This window comes from Spodoptera frugiperda, chromosome 28 (assembly GCF_023101765.2).
Source record: "Spodoptera frugiperda isolate SF20-4 chromosome 28, AGI-APGP_CSIRO_Sfru_2.0, whole genome shotgun sequence".
NCBI lineage: Eukaryota > Metazoa > Arthropoda > Insecta > Lepidoptera > Noctuidae > Spodoptera > Spodoptera frugiperda.
The window spans coordinates 5,918,814-5,943,172 of NC_064239.1; the positions used below are offsets into that span (position 1 = coordinate 5,918,814).

Below are 24,359 nucleotides of genomic sequence, written 5' to 3' on the forward strand. Positions count from 1 at the left end.
TGCATTGATGCATTCATAATTCTCATGAAAATACTATAATACTTTTAATAATTAATCTAAAGACATTGACTTAATATTTTGCTTGTATCCTGTCCGTTTCGAAAAGCAAAGTAAAATAATTATTTCGCTGCTGTAGTCTAAGTAATAAAAGTAGCTAATACTTCCTTCACTGTCCTGTTCTCTGCTTTTTTCATAAACAGAAATTCATTTTTTACATTTCTGATTTTATATAAAATAAAACATCAGACGGCCAGTCGCTGCATTACTTAGGGGCGGGCGGTACGGGAAGCAGTTGAAGAATAAGAAGAGGTAAACTCTCAACTACATAATAAAAATGAACAGAAAAAGGAATGTCAGTTTTATAAAACCTGAAGACCCGGAATTTCTAAAAGTTTTGAAAAGACAAGCTGGGTATGATGACAAAAATCACAAGTTTGATGATTTAATGAATGCAGAAGGAGATTTTGCTGAAGACGATGATAGTGAGCTACCACAAGTAGTAGTACTTAAAGAGGGTGACTTAACAGCAGAGGAAGCAGAGGCAGAGAAGTTGAAAATAGAAAAAGAAGAATCTGAAACCAAAGCTGACTTAAATCAGAGAGTATTGTTTAAATCTAAAGCAAAACCAACGGCAGACACAGCTAATTCTAAAAGAAAGCAAGAGGATAAAAAAAGTAAAGGATCAAAAGCAAAGAAAAGTCGTCCTGTGTTGTCATTTAACGATGAAGAAGAAGATGAGGTTAATGAGACATAACATTTACCTAATAGGTATTAGATACCTAATGGATAAAATAACTTATAAATAAAATATACCATTTATTTTTAACTCCTCACTTTTTATTTTTAATACTCTTTGATGGTTCTACATTTTTATACAATTTAATTTGTTTTTTTATGGAATAAGCCTATTAATGAGCAAGTGGATCATCTGATGGTAAGCAATCAGTGCTGCCGATGAACACTTGAAACACTAATGGCGAGTTTCGATTTATGAAAACTTCATGAAATCAATTACAGAATTAATTAATTTATTATCTTGTATCATCACAACTTAGTCTCTTCTTTATTTTAGTTCTTGGGCCATTTGTGGCAACCACAGTATCATTTTTGTAATAAACTTGTGAGATTTCATTGTCATTTTCATATTCTAATAGTTTGTGAAGTAAAAATCTTCTTTCGTCTTTAACAATTAATATGCTTTCTTGAACTTTTGCTACTTCATCACACAATGCAGCATTTTCCTAAAAATAAATATAAATATTTGTGTTAATGAAACCGCAACATTATCTGTAAAATAAAGCTAAAGGGATTAATTGTTTGTTTGAATGCTTTAATCTCTGGAAGTACTGGTTCGAATTGAATAATTCTTTTTGAACTAGTCAATTTACCGAGGAATTGTATTTAGCTACCTAATTAAAACTGTGACATTTTAGGATACTTACTAAAATTAAGCTTTTTATCCGCATTTTCATGTATTTGTACTTTTTTCTATATTTCTTATTCTGGTTGTCACTATTCATTGTTGCTGTCAGTTCTTTAAAACACGTATCTTGTATTTTTTTTATATATTAATTGTAGTCACGTTTACACTATTGATAGGTAATAGGTATTAATTTAACAACAAACTAAACCCAAAACGCTTATAATTACCTAGAGCTCATCTATTTTTGACAGTGACAGTTAACATTTGACAACCCAGTGAAGGATACAGCTATAAGGCTATGGGTACACGTTGTCTATTAGGTAAATCATAAAAATAAATGAGGGCGCTACAGTCGTTCACATAATATCTACCCCTACAGGACGACTAGAGTAATATTGAAACTAGCGCATTATTTTATACAAGTAAACATGAATGTGGAGGACCAAGGGGAGGCCTTTGTTCAGCAGTGGACGTCTCTCGGCTGATGATGATGATGAAACATGAATAACCGACAACATTTTTACTAGTGTATCTAAAATAAAAAAACATAGACAATTATTATATCTTCATTAAATAGGGCTGATGTTGGGTATGCAAATTAACCGTTTCCGTGCGGATGATGCCGCACAGGCACCATGTAAATCTATTGCGTATGGCGTATGGTGCCCGAGAGGATACAAAACTAAATCATACAAAACTCGGCTTAAACGACATTCGTCAAAAGAGCCCCCTAAATAAAAGTGTCTTTATTTGTCACCCTTATCATGCCCACAGTGTTCGTTTTAAGTAATTTCGCAAATTAGCTGACATCAGGGGTTGTAAACCAAGACCACTTTCTGGAATGTTTCTCAAAAATCAAATGCTTTTGTCATAAGGTTCATTGTTGCCTAAAAACGTACAAAGAGTGCGCTGTTCGCCGGCCCTTCGCCTACGAAGTACCGTATTTCCTTGCGTATACGGTTGATTATTGTTTAAAACTACGCCGTTCATAATTGTTTGCGCCGGCGCACAGTATAATATTTTGATAAACTAGACGGACAAAAGTCAATTTAGGACATGTCTTAAATGATCCTTCTAACGCCAAAGAATCAAGACAAGCTGCTTTGCTCTGGTATTGGTAGGTACAAAATAATTTTGTCCCGCTAGTTTTTCATACTAACTGTGCGGTGCATAACTATTTCACCCCGGCCGGGGCGGCGGGGCCCCGACTTCTGTCTTGCACTTCTTTACAACACTTGAATAAATAAATCCATGAAATAATGCAAAAAGGTTTACGACCCCTAATATAAATTAGTCACTTACCTTCCATTTCCATAAAAACACACAGATCGTCACTTTTAAACGCACTGAACGAATTTACTGACTGCCTACGTTAGATACACAATGTCAAATGATTATTTTAGCAAGTAGAAACACGAAAACAAGCTAAAAGTGACAATTCATGGCGGATGATTCCCCAGGGGAATCATCAAACTTTCTGGCGCTTGGTGCCTCAGAGGCATCACAGAATTTTTGTTTGACGCCAGGCACTAAAGATTGCTAAAAAGACTTCCGCACGGAATCGGTAAAAATATATTTAATCCATGAGAAGGTGATAAAAAATATTACACAGGTATTTTTTATTTTGTCGTATAAGATAAACAATACTTAGGAATAAGAGCAAATACGTTATTTCTACTTATAAAACTTACCTAGACGTGACGTCACGTGATATTTCAAATCAAAAGTATTTGTTTCCATAAGAAAATAAAAAATATGTGTTTAATATTTTAAAATGATCTACAAGACGATCTAATATTATACCTACTTTACAATACACGATATTTATACCTACCTACCTAAAGAAAATATTTTTTTATAATAGGAAACGCACACGAAATTTTATATTTTGATTTCAATTTATAACTATAGGTACGAAAATTATAGTTATAACCTGAGGTGTTTGTTCTACATTTGATAAACCCCCATTACATTCGGCGCCGGATATGTTACAATTTAAAGTAATATTGCTAGAATTTACCTACACTGAAAAGCATGTAATTACGATATCTTGAAACTTTTCTTACATATATTATCATCCTATTTATACACGGTGTAACAAAAAGGGGGTAGGTATACATATCAATTGCACTGTTTCTAGCTAGACAACATAACAAACGATGTGGGAAGGGATATTTTTAAACTCATGTTTTCATGGAACGAAGTTATGATTTTTTCCAATACATAAAATTCCAGAAACCGAACATCAAAATTAGGTAGATACAGATACTAGGCGATCAGATTTACAGAAGAAATGTTTCGTAATTAGCAAGTGACCCCTGTAGTGTTGTGATACGTTTGTATGATGATTTAAAATCAAGAACTATGCAACACCAAGTATTTGGTACAATTTTTTTTTAAACGTATTTTAAGCTGAAGTGTAGAGATTCTATTCAACCTGTATTCTTCAGTGCTTCTTGATGGATATGGGTATTTTGTTACGTGTAACATATACACATAATATACATATACAGCGTGCTGTATAATTATGCATATTTACATAATGTAGGTATTATGTACATATCATAGCAGACAGAATGCTTGTAAATAAAAATGTTTGTTAATAAAAAATGCTTAAACGATGGAGGGAAATAAAAAGAGAAATGCTATGTTTATTTATTTATTTTATAATTCAAATGGGAATCGCATATCGATTTAATCGATGATGGCATACCTAGTTACAAATAATTTATAACATAACAGAATTCATAATGAGGATGATTATATTAACAATGAATTAAATCTTTTGTTTCTGCCTTGGCCTAAACAAATCATATTTGATTTGAGATAACAAAGTTTATGCTCGAATGTGAAACATGAAGAGCAGTTGATTGGATTTATTTTAAAATTAGGAATAACATAAAGCATCAAGCTTGTATTTCTCTGAAGAGGTCAGCAGAGACGTATTGTTCGCAAGTACGTCTTCAAGATATTATCACTGTTGCCAGGCACAGTTCCAGACTCAGGCCACTATCTTAATAATAGTACTAAGAATTTCGAAAAACGAAAACAATCATTCTTTGTCCAAACCAGAAATCGAACCTATCACCTCTTGTTCGGTAGTCGGGACAGACCAACAATAAAGTTAATAATATTTTACACCTATATTATGGATCTCTACTAAATCCACAGACAATTTTCTTTCATCTAATTAATTAGTTAATGTACATTTTATGTTGTAGTTCAATGAAACTGTAACTTTACCTATTGTAAACAGATTTCTATTAGCACTATCCATTTAAGTTCAAAAAGTGGAGAACAGTACATTAAGTATTATGCCACAAATCAACATATAAATCGAAAATATTTATCATTATAATTTAAAAAATACTTAAACCAGAAATTAATGCACAGCACAACATTTTAAGCAAGCTCCATTATTTTCTTGGAATACATACTATTTAAGAGTTTTCTATTTTATCTAGAAAGTCCAGTATATAAAATATATACTATGTAATTGGAAATGAATAGTATTACTTAGGATACATCTTATACACACACATTATTACATAATAAAGTACTTAGAAGATTTTTATCAATCTTATTCTAAACAGATATAGTCACAAACAACTATTCATGATAGTTTATCAAGCTATGCGGTGGGTAAGCAAAATAAAGTTGTCAATGTATAAGCTACTGAAAATAGTTGATATAATAAAATAACTTAGCGTCTTCTTGTACAGATTTAAATGCAAAAGTATATCTTAAAAATTAAAACCTACATTAATGTGATGAAAACTCATAAATTATTATGACACTGCGTGCACAAAAATTATTTAGTAAAATAGGATTTTAAATCGAAGTACAATACATTTTCACAAGACTCATAATTATGAAACCTACAAACAAGTGGCGATCATTATTAATTTCAGCATAATATTAAGGCTTATTATGCCGTATTATTTTGCAGTACAAATGTACTATAAATTGCTTATAATACAATATAATTATTATATAAATATATACTGAATATATTGAACAACCTTAATGTTTCGAGAGATACACCGTAAACTACAAACTTACGAATATCAATTTGTTTCGGTGCTAAAATATAGGCATATAGATGACTAACATTTTATAAATAGATATTTTTGTTTCAACATTAATTTAAATTAATAAAATATTACTTAATATTATGACGTAGAATACAGATTAAAACCATAATGATTTATTTAACACATTTCATATTATTCTTTTCTATGTATGTTAAAATCTTTATTATTCATTTATATATCTACATACATAAATACCGTCAACTACGGAAGGAAAACTGCATTGCGAAAACGTATACCTAAATAGAAAGATCGAAACGTTTTTGTTATTGTAGCACAAGTAGGTTTTTTAAATTATGTATACTGTTACGGTGATCGAGTTCAAGTATTTTACGAGACTGTTAAGAGTATTAAAATTACATATTTTAGGGATTTTCTTGCTCTTACTTATCTAAATAAAATAATAGAATAAAGCAGTTGAGACCCCTAGGGTTTGCTACATTTCTTAACTATTTAATAAATGGGGTTTGACCGCTCTTGCCGGCCGATCTCTGGTGATAAGCAAAGATGTGGTCGACGATGGAGCACGCCTGCCCATAAGCAACCTATTCATTCGTGACTTTAAGACATTAAAGTTCTATGCTTATATATGTTTAGGTACACACTGGAACAGTGCTATCAAACACGATTTTAAACAATGTTAATCTATTGAAGAATTAATTACACTCAGAGACAGTGTTATATCTTACTAGTTGCAATATTTTTATATTGTCATTGTATAACAATAAATCATATTATAAAAATGTTTATAAGTACTAGTACAGTAACTTAGTTGGTGGGATATTAGTGAATGTAAATAATTATTATATGTTGTCATCAACATATATATAGTATATATTTTTAAATATATAATGAACTCACAAAGGTTCGAATTAAGTTGATAGCTTGCGTTAGGGGTTTTCATATCCTCTGAAGAATATTATCATTTTAATAAAATTTAATGTCTACAGGTATTTAACAACTGATAACACTCATTAAAACGCCATTTAAATCAGCTTTTTATAAGCTATGATTGTTATACTTCCATATAACAGCACCCTACATCATAGATTGGCAAGATATGGCATTATAGAAAATATCTAACCGCCATATTCCATTCACGAATTTGCAGATGAGTTATCAATAACATCCAAAGTTATAATATTTTTAATAAATGCATTCATATTTATTGGGTGTTCTGCTCACTTTTAAACTTGAATCTAAAAATACATGATATCACCCAGAATAATAATTAATATACCAACATTAACAATCTAATAGAAACACATAAACTACATAAAATACTTTGTATACATCACTCATTTAGGTACATCGGTACCAGTCTAAAAGAGAAGCGTATTTGGTTTCTAATCGAAAAAATTACCAATGACTTCAACGTTCACGGCGAGCTCGCTTGGCGCGTGCCGTGGGTAGAGAGGCGTTAGCGTCATCCACATCTCTCTTCTTAGTCGGCGCATGTGGCCGTTGTAGTTGACTTTGTGCTGTTAACTGTAATTGCAATGCATGAGTATTTAGACGTTCAGCTAAAAGCAAAGGTCTCAGTGCAGCCATCTTATGGCTGTACAGTGTAACTCGGGGCCGACTGTTTACAGCGGCTGTTAGCTGTTCACGCACAGACATCTCCGCATTGTCCGCATTGTTATTCCATTTATCATTATCTCCTTTATCTTTTTCAGCATTTTCTGTGCCTTTTGTCGACTCTGAATGTTCATCAGTATCAGTTTTGCATATAATGTGAACTTGGGCTCTTACTTCTGCATCAAATTTTGATATTGTGCTCACCAAAGGTTTTGCCCAACCAATATGAAGAATTGGCGTTTGACTACCTTCTTCCCATTTGCAGATACCATCATAAAATCTAAAACAATATATACAATAAATGTACTAATTTTATCAGTTGCAGGTAAAAAGAACTTAGTGTTTGTAACTTTTCTACTTTCTATAACTAATCGAAAAAACCTAAAATTGGCTTTATATCACATTCTTCTTAATCAAATTCTGTACAGCTGTTGGTATCCCAAGTGTTTAAATAAATAAGTAATTCTACCAACCTAAGCAAAGAAGCAAAGCACTCTGGGTCTTTCAGTATGGATCTGGCAGAATGTCCAGAACTCTCAGCTTTCATTAATTGAGGAATTAATTCATTTGCTATTTCAGAAAACTCCTTGTATATCTCTTCATCATCACGAGAGTAATTGTAGCTGTAAATAAAGATGTATTTCTTTAGTAGTGTACAAAAAATATTTAATTATATGTTTGTAATAAAACTAAAAGTGCACAAGAATTACGATGTGTCATAATTTTTTTATTACCAACAAATGGTAGTGATAATAAATTAAATGTTTTCAATACTTATATTACTATTTATGGGTAATAGGTATTGTAATAAATTTTTCCTGTTTGGTTATTACTGTTACATGTTGTTTAAAAATAAATGGATATTCAATACTAATACTTAAACATAAATAATATAAAACTCACTGTCGAATAACATCACCAGCACAGGCCCATGCATGAAAAGCTTCTTTGTACATTTTATTGCGATGGTAATGCCCTCCTTGGAAAGTGTATGGATATACATGGCGATCATCATAGTTTGTTCTTGATGATCGAATAGCTTGTGCATAAAGAGCAGCTGGGTCTGGTCTAGGTGTACCATCTGGGCGCAAATTTTCCAGTTCATTATGTAAAGGCAATTCATCAGACTCTGCAGAACAATTTGCTATTCTCATGTATTCATCTAAATCTCCAAGATTGCCCAAAGCCATTGGATAAGCATCTAAGTGACCTGTAATTATAATATCCTTTTTAATTCCCTGAATATTTTCAAAAGCATTTGTTCAAAGACATGCAGTATTAGATTAAAATTTTGCAACTTATTTTCCTGCCAGTAGCAATATTTAACTAAAAAAAAAATACTTTATGATAGCAATTTATAATTTTACCATTGTCATATAATAACCACAGAAGTCTATGCTGCATTTGAGCAATTTCATGGACATCAGTAGTTTGTGTTAATGTAGGGTTGATTGAAGAGACAAGAGCAGCGAGTTCCATTACTCTGGTACATATCACTGGTTTACCAGCCACATACAACCATGATCGAGCAGATACACCATCTCCCACCGATCTTCCACGTTTGTCTTCATTGCCTTTGCCATGCCAAGTTACCTACACATGTAATTCTTATTATGTATTATTCTCATCTTCTGCATATAGGATTAGGTGTCAGATAAAATATTTCTGTAATACAAACCTCAGCTGTTTCCGTGCCATCTTTCCCAAATACAACCCAAGCATGATCCTCAGACAAGGCTAAATGCACGTCCTGTTTGCCGAGAACTTGACATCCTGCAGTTACAGCAAATGCTACACCAAAGCAGTCTAGTTTATTTCCTGTTAAAAAACTGTAAATGGACTGCAAATGTGCTCGGTCTTTATAGTAACTGCGAGTCAAAGAATTCCAAACCACATCGGCAACTCGTTTGACCAGGTCCCTTGTAGTATAGGTTCCATTTAGCAGTTTCACATCGACGCCTCCTCGCATTAGTGTCACAAACCGTTCGTGTAGTGATTTTACTTCTTCATATTCAACAGACGGAAATTTCATTTTCCCAACTTTGTTTGCCGCCAAATTAACTTCCTTGTCGCTGTTTTTTACATTGGTTAAATTATTTTCAACCGCGCCGACAATAATAGAAAACAAAGCCAAATCTGCCTCTTTTTCACTGCGTAGTTGTTCTTCAAACAGATCACACACTTTTTGTATGCTATCTATTGGGAAATAATGCTTGTATTCTTGCAAAGCCATTATTCTGAATGCAATGATTTACATATTTCACAAAAGAGCAATAAATAATATTGTAAACCTTTAGGTTTTGCCGGCTTGTAAGTATTATTTTTCATTTGATGTGTATTTATTTGTATATATATACTTTTTAATTGCTTTCTTTGAAACTTAGGCTTTTAGACCATCAATTATTATTTGTTTTGTATCTTGTATTTGTAAAACCAATTATGCAGGATGATGCATAGAAAGCTTTACTAAGTAATGTACAATGCCTATTTTTATTAGTTTAATATTACGTACGCAGCGTGTGCAGTAAACACAGCAAATGACTATAGTCTATGGATTATGTTGTTGTGGATGTTGACACGTTTGACGTAATTAAAGTCCATCATCAATCCATCATGCATGAAGTAAAAGATATTGTATTTTGGATTGCTTGAAATTATTATTTACTTTATGAGTTTGCATAAGATATGTATTGAATCATATTTAATACAGTTATTGTTATAGACTATGAATCAACTGTCATGAATAATATTAATATAGATAAAACTATTGAACATGTTGAGAATATAGTCAAAAACAATCAATGTAGTGTCTGGTCAGTTACAAATTTAATCTTAATTTAATTAGTTGTTTTAAGTATTCTCAAGGAAGCATAGCAATGAAGACAGTCATGGCTAATTCAATTTGTCACCCTTTTTGAAAATAAACAGAACATTTCACTTGTAAAAATAATTTTTTTCTTTGGTCCTTTAGTGTCAAGACAGATGGTCAGCGATTGAGATATTCCTGTGGACATACAGCATGTGATGATTGTGTTGTTGATGTCTTAGACTGCTGTAGCATTTGCTTAACACCACCTCAGGCTTCCTCTCCGCAGCCCAGGCTTGATGATGTATTGACACAGCGAGTGAAGAATGCATCAACACTTTTAAGAGAATGTCAGAAATTGTTTAATACCGATGGTAAGATTTTGTGACTTTATTAGCAATTCATTATACTATTAACAAATTGCTAATAAATAAATAACAGAGTGCCAATTTCTATTTAAATTATGTTTTATTTTTAGCATTCACACGTAAAAGATTATCAGAGCGATTGAGAATTGAAAAAGAATTGTTCCCGGAATGCATTCAAGCTCCAGTCAAATATGAGAACAAAAGAAAAAGCTCATTTAATTTGAGTAAAAATAAAGAAAACAGGTTGCCTTCATTTTTACCTGGGGAAGCAATATCACAATTAGACGAAGATAACACAATGGAAAATTCTTTCAAATATGTCCAGCAGTGGCTCAATAAAAACGATAATGATTTTGTGAGGAAACCATTTAGAGATTTAAATGTCAACACACAATTGGATCATAGTGTAAAACATTCCAGTAACCAATATAAGACACAAAATAAAATTGATAAAAATTTGACAGATTCTAAAACAAACAGAAAGAGAACTCATTATAAAACTACTGTAAGCAACAAATCTTTTATAAGCTCAAAAAGGAAATCTGTAATAGATCAAGATATTATCAGTCCTAAGAAAATTAAAAAAGAACAACCACCTAGAGCAGCTTTGAACAAACATGGAACAAATACAGATAATGATAATGATGAAAGTGGTATATTTATGGAGAATGATCCCATTGTAATAGATGATTCACAGGAAACAGCTATTGACAAAGATAGAAATGCATGGCTTGCTGTGCTTGAAGCCAATAAATATGAACAAAATGAATCTACCTCAGTAGTACACTTAGATTGTAGTGAACCTCAAACTTTTATCCCTGTTAATAAAGAGATTGCTGTCGGGTCTGAAGGGAAACAAACCAGAAGAACCCAAAATGTACCTTTCTATAAAAAAAGTTATATCACAGAAACATGTACACTTTGTAATGCTGATAGAAATGCAACAGCACAAACAGAAGATGTAAAAATAACCATTGATAATGCTGATTTCACAACTACAATAAAGATCCTCAATAGTACTGACAATGGATCTAAGCCGAAACCAACAAATTCAGTTTTAGTTCAAACTGATATTTCTGAAACCATCAATGGTGATGATTCTGCAGTAGCAAATTTGAATGACATAAATGATAAGTTTGAAGATGTTGCACAAAAATCAGATGCACAAAGTGAAGATTTATTTGGAGAGGAAGGTGGCCATAATGAAAATGATAATGATAGACCAAGTCATGATTATAAGTGCTTAGTAATTGCAGAATCTGATAGTGATATGGAATTAGAGAGAAGTGGTCCATTGCCAGTTAAAGTTGATGTCCATAGATCTTGTGATGAAACGTAAGTTACATTCTAACTAAATATCTATTAAAGTTTTTTTTAAATGTTTGGTATTTACTTAGTCCATGAAGTTGGAAAATATATTTTTACTATTTTCACATTACAGTATTCTGATGGTCTTTATAAAAGCTACTAGGTTACTAAGAAATTTATATGCTAAAACTGATGAAACAATAATTTTCAGGGATTATGGAATCCTGAGTGAAATTGAAAACATTCAGGAACATAGCACTAGGTCCAGGCGTGGTCCACGAGGGCTCACACCCACTAGTACTGACTCTTCAGAGAAAGAAAATTTTAATCCTAACAGAATGAAAAAACAAACTAATAAAAAGAAAAAATCTTCAAAAAAATTATGAACATGTTTTTGTTTTTTAAATTTAGCAATCTTATTTTATTGTCCAATGTGAATCTATAAGTTAGATGTATTTGAAATGTATTTCAAAATGTAAGTTAAGTATTCATTATTTCTTAAGGATACCTACTCTGTTTGTGCCTTGTTATTTTAAAAGTATAATTATATATTTTTATAACTATTTGTATTTGTTTTGTTTCCTTGAACTATACACATAATAACACTATTATCATTGAACTTTCCAACTGGGTCATATTCTTAAAGTTCCCAGTTTTATGGTAGTTGAACCACTGACTAGTTATGCCTTGAATCAGTAAAGTAAAAAAATATTATTTCTTAATTGTGGGTTGAGGCACAGAGGGGGCCAGGCTGGGGTCCCGTGGCATTGGAAATATTATTACAATATTTTTTAAGGTTGCAGAGGGAATATTAAGAAAGATCAAAACAACATGTTCGGAGGTATCACTGTATTGTCGGAAATTTCGCTATAAATTATTGGGGACGGAATCACCACCAGCCGCCGCCGCCACCGCCGCCGCCGGACTTCCAGCCGCCGCCTCCACCGCCGCTAGACCAGCCGCTGCTGCCGCCGCCGAGTTTCCAGCCACCGCCGCCGCCTCCACCGCCGCTGGACCAGCCGCTGCTGCCACCGCCGAGTTTCCAGCCGCCACCACTGCCGCCGCTGGACCAGCCACCACCGCCAGACTTCCAGCCACCGCCGCCGCCGCCGCTGGACCAGCCGCTGCTACCACCGCCTGATCACAACAAAAAATATATAATTGTAATCAGAACCGAAAAACACTCAGAGTTTCTATTAATCCAAAAGTACTAAATAGGTTTACCTAAGACCTAAATACCCACTATTTCAAATATTATATAATTAGTTTCGTCCATGAAATAGATGCTCGACAAGGATGGCAAGTAAATATAAAAGATGGCAAGATAATTATATTAGTGTTGCAATATCGTACTCAAGTCAATGCCTCCTTAAAATAGCCTTGACTTGCGGTCAAATACTCGGACGGTAACTTTTATTAAAATAATAGTAATTCAAGATTGCGTAAATAAGTTACTATAGAACAGACAACGGAACATCTTATGTCCAGGCTAAATGCAGCGGTTGCGAAATTCGTAATGATGCCCGCTGAGCGAATGGATGACCCCACCTATAGGTGATGTCTCGACCTCCAACTACCTACTAAGCGGTGGAAATACATATTAGGTAGACTACCTACTACACTACTGTAGGTAAGTACCATAAACATGAATAGGATGTATCTATAGGTATCAGCTACACCTATAAATCGGATTTTAGGATTTGATGAAATGTCTAGTTAAGTCATCTGTGGTTAAGTACCTGTGTATTATTTGCAAGTTTTAAAACTTCTTTACTTTTGTAAGTACTTGTAATAGAATGTACCTACTTAGATGGTACACTATAGATAGGTGATCATAGGTGGACACCGTATTAGGTAGGTTTCTCATTTCTAGTCGCCCCGCCACCATTGCTACCAGATGCAAATGGGAATAAAAAATCCCAGTTGCCAGTGGTGGATAAACCAAATTGTTACGATTCTTTAATTTTAGATTTTTTTTCGATGATCGGGCGATTTCACCCTTTGCTCTGCTTCTATCGATCGTAGCGTAATGTTTTTAGTCTTCCTCGATAAATAGACTGTCCAACACATTGTTTATTAATTTTAATAATACTACTTTTTTATTTTCTTATCAGTTTTGTTATGTTCATATTATTCGAACGCCTTTGTATTTGTTTGCACTCTATGAAGCGACTGAAAACAGTTTCATAAGGTCTAGTTAAGGGGAAGATAACTAGTTGTGATCGTTACGATCTAACACAAAAGCATGTATGTATACATTATGTAAATGTAATATAAACATGTATGCATACAGTGGTATGCCGCGTTAAGTTCATCGACATATCGTGACTTCATCGCTACGAGGTCAGTAAATCATCTAAGATCATACCTATTCGCAAAGTTGTACCTACCTACGGTCTAATGTAGTATAGATACACTTACGAAACTTTTTTGTAGATTTTAATTAGGATGTTGATATGTATGGTCTTTGGTTTATCTAATCTTATATGATAATAAATAAAAGGAAATAAGTAAGTATCTTACCGTATCCGCCTCCGTAGCCGCCGCCGAAACCGCCACCACCACCTCCGTGACCGCCGCCGCCGCCGGAGCTTATGATCTTGATGATCTTAACTTCTGTTAACCAAAGATGAAGTCGTTAATCCTTATATTTATTTTTAATCCTACTAAATAATATCATCCTAACTTCTCTAAAACTACTCGGTAGGTATGTAAAACTACACCTACCATAACTTAGACTGGTAAGCACTTCTCAAAGTCAGTTAGGTAAGCCCTTATCATAAAATAGATCTATAAAAATGTAACTTACGGCCGCCGCCGCCGCTGCCGCCGCCGGACCAGCCGCCACCACCACCGCCGCCGGACCAGCCACCACCGCCTCCTCCGCTGGACCAGCCGCCACCACCGCCTCCGAGTTTCCAGCCACCGCCGCCGCCGCCACCACCGTAGCCGCCGCCGTAGCCACCGCCGCCGCCGCCAGACCAGCCGCCGCCACCGCCACCGCCGCCGCCTGACCAGCCTCCGCTACTGATGTAGCCGGCCTTTGCGACCACTGCCAATGCTAACAGACAGACAAACACCTGAAACAAACATAAAGAGAAATTACTAAAAGTTACATAAAAGAAATGCATAAATAAATAGGTAAAGTAGTAAAATTATGCATAAAGTATAAGACAATAATATAAAACTTTATAAAAACAGATAAAATTATATAAAAAAATGAAATGTTAAAAAATTAATTGATAAGATTTTGAGAAATTGAAAGTGCTGCAAGAGGTCATGACGCATAGAATGAAAGGAGGAAAGATTATATTGTGTAGAAATATAATTTATAGCATAATCAACTCGGCCATCTTTATTTGCTTAGATGTGAATATTCAAAACTGCATTACGTATTTTGTGTGGGTCGTTTTCAGGCGTAAATGTTTGTTAGGTAAGCCTGATATCGTTTTCTTTACAATAGATATGATTAATGTATAAATCATTAATTAATGAAATAAATTTAAAAAATGCAGTTTAATAAAAGCTGGAATTAAATAATAGGTATATTTGACACTGATAGAAATAGAAAATACAGGAACTACGGAATGATCATGGAAAATATTTTGTTCTACCCTCCTTCAATTTTGTTGTGATAATAAATGATAAATGATTTTGTGACCAAATTGTAATGTATAAAGTGAAAATATTTATAGAAACGTTGAATTAATAAACATTATTTTATAAAAATAGGGAAAACAATTTAGCCCTGTATGTAGGTACAAAACCAATCAAGGGTTTTCTAAGGGTTCTCTTTTGATTGTAAGTAGTTAGAGCAAATGATTTATGCTAAAATGAGGTATTACCTTCATGGCGAAGCTGAGAACAAACTGCTTGCTGAGGGGTCGTTGTTATCGCATTATATATGTGATGTTAGCATCTCCCACTCGGGTGCTCCGCTCGCGGCCGTCGAGAGCCGTGAAGAAGCGAACGGAAGCTGCTCTGCGGCTGCGGCCGTCTGTGACGCAACCCATTGTCCCTGCGTGATGCCGGACTTGAGATTACTTCAATCTCTACCCTGTCAAGCTTTACTCAAGATTACAAAAATATAAGTATTTGTTACATTATTGCATTTTATTGTAGGTAGTACTTAGTATAGACTAAGAATTTTCTTCGAGATCGGTACTTTAATATACCTTGTATAATATTGGAGTAGCTCAGGGTACCTAAGTAAGTACATTCAGATTCAGATTTGTATAAAAAGTTCCATTTACCCGCTCAACATTGATACCCTGCTTCATCAAAGTGTGACCTATATGTTTATTAGGTCTATTTTCTAAGAAATTGTATTAAATTAATGCACAGGTTAATCGAGTAAAGATCTTTTAAATATGGAAGAATGTATACTTGGGCTAAAAAACTTTCTACCTAACCTATGTGATACCGATGAGTGGTAATTGCACGGTTAGATGGCGCAGTGACTGTGTGACTGGCTGCTGCATAACAAATAGTAGGTTCGAAGTTCAAAGAAAATACTTAATCAGAAATTATTTAAAATTGCTTTATTGTCAGGGATTTATAGTTCGATATCGGGGTAATTTAATTATTAAGTGATTGCTTATATGGATAATTCAGTGGATATTTTTTTCGGAGTCTAAAATTGTGCCCAGTTAATGGCAACACCAATTATGCGAGTCACAAATCATCTCCTATTACATAACCACTTGTACCATACTAATGATCAGTAAAATGGTACATTTAACATTATCTAAGTCGAACACCTTTACATACTACTTGGGTAATGAAAGGGAGGGTGTTACGTAGGTAACTAGGTACTAAATGTCATCACCTAGATTTTACCTACCTTTAGTTAGCATACACTTATTAAAAGTTTTGATCCGTCATCCGTCATTAACAAGGAAGCTTAAATCACCAAAATCTGATGACGTAACTGAGCAAATACCTATGAACATTTCAATTTTATTTTACATCGAGGTCAATTATTCTTCTCCGGATCTATATTGCTACTTATTAACGGTAATGGACGGTGAAGATAAACAAGTAAATAAAAAACGCCGTCGAGTAGTTGCAAGTGCGGCCGCTGTGCGCGAGGTCTCGGGTTTAATCCTAGGTCGACATAGTAATTGGAGTGCTTCGATTACATAATCTACCTAAAACAGACGTTGGTTATGTAGTCCCGAGTGATATTTCACTAATTTGATCTCACCCATCTCTCCCTATTAGAGGAGGTAGGTACTCACTTATACAGCCCATAAAGTAAATGAGAAGCCTCAAATTTTATTACTGTGTAGGATACTAAATTAGTATAACGCCATCAATATAAAAATTAAAATCAATAATTGAATATACGTCGATAATTTGGTAAAATCCATTTTTAGCAATATATGTGGTACAATTTGTAGCCAATATTGTGGCAATTGTTGTGGTGTCACTGACAGCAAGAGGAGTAATTGTCCGCGGTTGTCACATGAAAACTTTTTGGGTATGTAGGTAAGGTAACTTTGTAGGTACTGTGATATCCAAGAGAATATAATACCTTTCATATACCGATACGTACGTAATAAGCCAATAAGGAGCTTGTTACCTACCTGTAATTTCACCCTATGAGAAGGATCGTTTAGTCCACTTTCGGACCCTCGGCCCCTAAAAAAAGATTTGCTCATAGGTGTCAACTCTCGCCCCCGGGGGCCGAAAGTGGATTTTCATAGAACAGACATAGAAACCGTGTCCACTCTCGTCCCCTACTAAGATAAAAAAAAATTGGTACAGTCGACTACAAAAGTTTTCAAGTCACTAGGGGTGTATTTTTATTAATAAGAAGCTTGAGAGAGAGAGAGAGAGAGAGAAAAAAAAACGTTTACGTGTTTCAATGTCGCCCACTAAAATAAAATACCAGTCACCCTAAATTTATTATACCAAGTTTCTAATCAATCACTCGTACTTGGTAAGTCCCACATATTTGGAATCCGAACTTGTGCATGCAAATAATCTATGAAGTAAAACCACATACAAATAATTATATGTAGGGTATTTTTAATAAATAGTATGGAACTAGAGGGTAGACGGATAATAATTTTTATAGCAACTGTACTTGGGGGGCCGAGTAGAAACTAAAATTTCCCTGAAAATAAAAATCCACACTCGGACCTCGGGGGACGAGATGACACCCTAGTTAGGGGTCGAGTGGAAACTTAAATTATGGGGGCCGAGGGTCCGAAAGTGGACTAAACGAGAAGACATCTAAGTTCTAAAGATAAATACATACAATACGTAGGTACCTAAATTCTCGCTTCAGCATTACATCGGGTCATAAAGTTATCCTGCCCAAACATGGAACTGGAATCGAGGTCGTTGAGTTTAGGTGCCAAATTAGCTGATTCCCTTTCATATCAAAATTAAGCAGGTCTAAAGCAAATCCATGCCAATTAAGTATAAAAAATATTATAATCCTTTGTTAAACCAATACATTCTTCATAATATTATGAATGCCAAACCATTGAGAATTAATTTAGAAGGTAATCACAAATAAATAACGTCTTTTAAAGCATTTAAACGCAAGGTTAAACATTTCAATACAACCTTAAAATAATAAACTTGATGATGATACATTCTAGTTTAACTGGATATTTGTTTGAAATCGAAAGTTATCCGAGCTGCAAATGTGCACAAAATGTCAAGTTTAACATACAACAGATGAAAAATTTCTATTGCTTTTTTAAAAAAAAAGAAAAACAAGTATTAGATTTATCGGTTATTGACGTTGTCAGTACCTACTGCATTATTTGCATTGTTGCCCTTACTATAGCTACCTAACTTTTAATCTTTGTTGTTATTGTAAGAGTGTACCTATGTATAGTTAGGTAGGTACCTAGGTCCATCTGTTTGATGACCAATCCAATACCTACAACTTTAATCATGCTTAATGCAAATAGGCACCTCAAAATCACTGACAATAAATAACACCAGTTTAAGTATCCTTACTTAGCTTAACCAGACTTGTGATTTATATTCTACCGATTCTACGAGATTGTTTGAGGATAGATGTGAGCGATTAATTGTTTATTAAAATTGTTTAGTTGATTGGTACCTGAGGTACAATTTGTAACGAACAATTATTTATGTCCAACTGGTCATAATTTATTGGTTACTAGCTGACCCGGCTAACTTATCGTAGGTACGTACCACCTCAAACATTTTTTTCTCGCCTTGTAAACCTTCCCTAGACTTTCATACATTATTTAAGACAAAAATTTGCCAAATCGGTCCAGCCATTCTCGAGTTTTAGCGAGACTAACGAACAGCAATCGATTTTTATATATCTACTTACATATATAGATTGTGGGACTTTTTCGTTATCTATCCATTAGGCTCTGGGGCCCGGGGTCGTTTTGACCGGGTCCGACGCTGGTTGACTCGCAGATTCCAGGATTGACTTTAAAGCGACTTTTATTGTTTTCTGTGATTATTAAAATTTCCTAACTACCTAGCATTTATATCGATTATTTGGGTGTTTGTTTTATCAGTATGTCAGCAGCACAACACTGATTGTCAGAAACAGCATGATACCTTAACGGTCGCAGGAACCTGCCGGACACAGCAAGTCGCTTTCCACCCAGCCATTAGGGGAGCCCTATGTTCAGCAACAGACTGTGGACATTTGGTATACCTAATGACTGTTATGATGATAATGATGAACCAGATTCCGACACTGAGTATTCGATCAATATAGTAATGTACATCACACCTACATAGTACATGACTACCTACCCACGCATTATGCGGCAATTTATCAACACATTATTTATGCCATCCTCATCTCGCAACTAACACACAATGATAACCATTATAAATGAATATTGCGTTCAAGTCGCGAAATATTGCAATTTGTACTCAGCCGCCTGTGATGTGGTAATTGTACGCAGTACTTAACAATTAACATTATGGTAACTACATCATCATAATATATGCTTACTACAGTTTCCGCCAGCGGCTTCACCCGCGTTTTCGTGGCCAAAAAGTATAGAGACCATAATCTGTCCCTGTTCCGAATTTCATCCAAATCCCTTCAGCCGTTTTGACGTGATTGAGTAACGAACATACACACAAACTCACAAACTTTCGCATTTATAATACTAGTAAGATTAAGATTTAATGAAACTTTACAAATTTAACAATATACAAGGTTGATAACTAGTAACCACTAAGGAGACAAATACTCTAGTAGGAATCGTTTGATGGAGGTGGCCTTATCAAATCATACTAAGAGTTTTGACACACCATATAAAGCTGGTTAATGATGCTTAGTTTAAAATACTATAATATGCTATTTTCAAATTTAAAAGTCACAAGTATCATAAAATTGTTAAATTAAGTAGCCTTGTTGAACAAAGTGATTTACAAATTAGGTGCGTAGGTACAAACAAGTCTCAAGAATAGTGATTCTAAAATCGACCGTTGTAATAAAAATATATGTATTTAAACGTCAGGACGAAGAACATAAACCTTTGTGCTGTAGATAGAACGTGACTATAAATCAAATTAACATCAATTAAAACCACACCTGACTGAAGCATAAATATACGTTGAGGAAGGACAGATTTGGATTCGGAAATGGTTCGTAATTGTATTGCAAGTAAACTTTAGCATCCGACGAGATCGAGATGAGATTATTACGGTGAGAAGGCCATAGAGCTGTGTAAACATTAATTTTATTATGTACATATGGTTCTCAACAATGTGTGGCAACCTAAATGTCTTACAGTATCATTTCGCAACAGTCTCTCTGTTGGATTAGCTGTAGGTTTTAGATGCCTAATTGCCTATCATTTTGTATTCCTCTAAGGCCCAGGTGGTATTTAACATAGTTATAAGAGGATCGCCCGTAGGTATTTTTGTTTTATATTTTCTTTCTTATAGCTTTCATTTTGTCTAGCGGCAAATGTGTATGCACATGTAAATGCCATAGGTTTTAGGTATTACTTAAATTGCAATTCACAATTATTAAGGCATAGTTCAAATACCTATAACAGTCATAACAGATCGAAACTAAAGTTGAAAATAAAAGTTTGATGTAGGTATTCTTTGTTTGCTCGATCAGACAATCAATATGATAATCTAGAGCAATATCTGTCAATCGTACTAGTTTATAGTCAAATACTGAGAACTGTGGTCCAGTGGTCCGACGTCAGACTGTGTAGTGTAGATACGCTGCATGCTACGGGTGCTACGAGCTACTTACTACTACTACGGCTACGTGGTGTCACGCGGCCGTATGGGTAAACGTACACCAGATTTAAATGACTATTTTATTCAATTACAGGAAATAAAAACTTATATAAGTAATAAATAAATATGTGCAACTTACTATAACTAAAACTAAAATAAAGAATAATAATAAATTTAAATAAAAAATTAAATAAAAATTGTCACCAATAAATTAAAAAATTAGCTTTAAATTAATTTTACGTTTTAACAGGTTAATATTATTCATACAGGTAGGCACGATAAGTAGGTACAATATTCGCGTCAAAGCAGTAGTGTAGTGATGTAACGTTTTTGTGAATTATTATTCGTAATTATTATTTATCCTGCTTAAATTAAATTTTATAAACAAAATGCTAATTCTATCATACATATTTATGTTTTTAACTGAAGGTAAAATAAAAAATTGAAAACATTATATTCGGCGATAACACTAGGAAGGAAGGTCATCTATTCATGAATTTTTGGTAATATGTATTATATACTTAGACACTACCTAATACCGAGTAAATAATTTATATCGTGTCGGTACAAATGATAGTCATAGTATACCTACTATGTGGGTTTCAGTGACCATAATATGAAAGAAAGAAAGAAAAGATGCGGACGTTCAAACCAAAGTGAGTAGATATTAAGTTATTTCAGGTATAAATATAAAGTATGCCCTACCCAAGTAGCAAAATGTGGTCCTAATTTAGTGCTATGGCACTCCTGAAAACGTTTATAGTGCCCAAATGCGGCACTTTGGCGCATTTGGGCACTATAATTTGGTTGTAGGACAATTATGTCCTATTGTCGCTTTGTTATAATAAACGAACGGCTGATCTGATAAACGGCTATTTGATTTTACAATTATCTTATTAAATGCTTTAACAAGACATAATCGTAGTTGTCATATAAAAGTAAAAAGAGACATTGATTATGCTACAATGATCAGTGTAATACTTTTAGTACATTCATTCAATCAATCATTTGTTCTTTTTTCTGTGCTGGGGCATGTCATTGAATACTTTTTATTTTCAAAAGGAAGTATACTTAGTGATATTATAATAATGTTCGTCATTATAATGACGTGACCGTTAGTTTTCGTCACAAATAGGTAGTTTTATTTAGGTAGGTAGGTATTTTTATGGTAATCTAAAAGTATAGATCACATAGGTGTTATCCAACTTTCATAAAGGAGGAGGTTGTGGAACACAAAGTATTTTTTTATCCCAGAATTTCCGCGCGATCGAGATTTATGCGGGAAAACGTGACCACGTACGAACTCGCGAGCACAGCAAGTAAATAATAAATGAGCATCTTAAAACATCTATTATTCAATTTAATAGATCTATAAAAACTCGTGCAGACTGCAGCAACGGGCTAATAGTACAAAAACGCAGTTTAGTAGATTTCTTAGTTCCCAGTACAATCATTAAATTGGCTTGTGACTGTGAGTTGTGAATAAGAAGGTCACAGCCATAAGTCATTACGGCGGTACGTACAATCATTAGAGTGAATCGGTAACACTTCATAATCCATATGTCTCGGAGTTACATCCGAGTATCCGAGTAAAAGGCATTTTTACGTAATCAAATGCAGGATGGTCGTCGCCCGCGCCGCATCGCCCCGTCGGGTCAAGAACTAATTCGACGATCGTTGAAGATGAATCTGCGAGCTTTTATACCGATTTTATAACAACTAGTTGTTTAAGATTGAAACATAACGTTATAAATATCGATGTAATAGAATATAGCGTTTCTCTGAACGTGTTCCTGAAACTGAAGTGTAGGTACATGAACCCATGTTAACCTGTATATACTAACATAAATAGGATTACTTCTTCTGTTTTCTCAACAGGTAAGCAGAGGTGCATAATTATTATGAAACTTTTCGCCAATAAGTACGTTATTATACTAGTCCCATTTCATATTATAATGATTCTGCTGCCATACATATGACACATTATTTCAGGCTGAGAATATTCAAAAATCTAATTTAAACTTAAACTTAGATAAAGGTTTATAAAAACGTATAAAAATAACGAAAATCCCTCGGCATAAATTGTCTTGGGCATTATTTGCATACATACTCGTAGGTAGGTACTTAAGCACGTTCACACAGACAGAAATGATCTTCCGTGATTGTTTTTGTTTTGAGGCGATATTGTGAAGACACGAGTGCAGGTCACGAAATCTCGGGAACAATTTCCGGGTTGCACAAAAAGTAATACATATTACGTTATCTGTCCAGGAAATCACCAAATTGCAGGATAACGGATTTTGGCGATGCTTCATTATAGAATTAAAGGATGCCTCGGATGGTTGGAGGTAAGAAGACGATCTGTGATGTCCAGCTCACAGGCCTGGCTTCTTCTTCTTTATATCGATATCGATTGGATAGGAACGAGAAGGCATACGAATCTTGCCACTTGAAGTTTAATTTAAATAAGTATATTGCTTTCTTCGGCGAGGGCAGAGGAAACTATCGTTTTTTCTCGTCTAATAATATCTTCTGATTTATTTCGTTGCGGGATCCTGAGAACACACCATGAGGAGACGATTCATGTCTTCAGTGTTCCGGTGTTTTCGTGGTTGTATCTACTGTAGACCCTGGCTTACAGGAGTTGCAGCGGTTTTGGGGAGTCCACATCGCCGTCTACAACTGCCCTCTCACACAATCCATTCATTGTTTCCTTGGTTATCCACTTATCCCCTTATTTGTAAGGTTTTGCTACCTACATTTATGATCGTCCTGACCATGTATTACTAGGAATCTAACATCCCTCCGAGGTATAACAACAACAGATGCAAACAAAGACGTTGTATCATCCCCAGTAGATTTGGAGGCTGCAAAGCAACACAAAGGCTGAGAACTTAATAATTACTGCTAGCAACAAGGTCGTATTCGTTACAAGTTTGATTCTCGTTACTTATTTATGTAAGACTTATTGTTATTGCTCTATTCTTAATATACTACTGCAGCAGGATTTATTTTATTTCTTTTGCCATTGTATACTATATCAAAAAACGAACTGCAAGATCGAGTGACTCATAACATAAATTAAACTACCTACACGTATTATTAAGTTTAACTAGGATATTTTTATTAGTAGGTAAGTGTTACTGTGAAGTGTTATTTAAGATTTTTGTTATTTAACTTAGTCTGTATTAATATTTAATATATAAGCATAAAAATTAAAAATACACTATTGCATTAGGTGTTCCTGTTATGATAGTTGTATTTTTTGCTAATAAATAAATGAATTATAAATTATAAAAACTCTACTTGATGCTAAAGTACCTAAGTACCGTACACCACAATACCTTGTAATCTACTTGTAACTTCAGGTACCTGCTTCGTTTTTATAACACCTAATTATCATTTACCTTCGACATCATCGTGACCTGTCTTGCGAACTAACGTTTTATAACTGAGTGCTATCAAAAAATCAATAAAGATACGTGCTTTAATTACTGGATTGTAATTAATAATACGATCTTATTTCTATATATCTATACTATTAAAGTGATTGCTATCAA

The 24,359-nt window shown here is 34.1% G+C and overlaps 4 protein-coding genes across 4 annotated transcripts; 2 read left to right on the forward strand and 2 right to left on the reverse strand.

Moving 5' to 3' along the window:
* Positions 1–122: 122 nt before the first annotated feature.
* LOC118265321 (uncharacterized protein KIAA1143 homolog) lies at positions 123–826 on the forward strand. The gene has a single exon (XM_035578136.2). It carries the CDS (start codon positions 335–337, stop codon positions 752–754), a length of 420 nt encoding a protein of 139 aa, XP_035434029.2. The 5' UTR covers positions 123–334; the 3' UTR covers positions 755–826.
* A 3,242-nt stretch (positions 827–4,068) lies between these two features.
* Positions 4,069–9,464, reverse strand: LOC118265296 (menin). Its single transcript, XM_035578106.2, has 5 exons — positions 8,771–9,464; positions 8,460–8,685; positions 7,996–8,302; positions 7,566–7,715; positions 4,069–7,372 (listed from the first exon to the last, which is right to left on the reverse strand). Exons 1-5 carry the CDS (start codon positions 9,323–9,325, stop codon positions 6,886–6,888), a joined length of 1,725 nt encoding a protein of 574 aa, XP_035433999.1. The 5' UTR covers positions 9,326–9,464; the 3' UTR covers positions 4,069–6,885.
* A 204-nt stretch (positions 9,465–9,668) lies between these two features.
* Positions 9,669–12,137, forward strand: LOC118265457 (uncharacterized). The gene is made up of 4 exons (XM_035578340.2): positions 9,669–9,905; positions 10,064–10,272; positions 10,377–11,601; positions 11,786–12,137. Exons 1-4 carry the CDS (start codon positions 9,832–9,834, stop codon positions 11,958–11,960), a joined length of 1,683 nt encoding a protein of 560 aa, XP_035434233.2. The 5' UTR covers positions 9,669–9,831; the 3' UTR covers positions 11,961–12,137.
* Positions 12,138–12,408: 271 nt separating this feature from the next.
* Positions 12,409–15,572, reverse strand: LOC118265619 (loricrin-like). Its single transcript, XM_035578617.2, has 4 exons — positions 15,420–15,572; positions 14,384–14,654; positions 14,098–14,190; positions 12,409–12,711 (listed from the first exon to the last, which is right to left on the reverse strand). The coding sequence occupies exons 1-4, from the start codon at positions 15,423–15,425 to the stop codon at positions 12,464–12,466; spliced, it is 618 nt and encodes a 205-aa protein (XP_035434510.2). The 5' UTR covers positions 15,426–15,572; the 3' UTR covers positions 12,409–12,463.
* Positions 15,573–24,359: the final 8,787 nt, after the last annotated feature.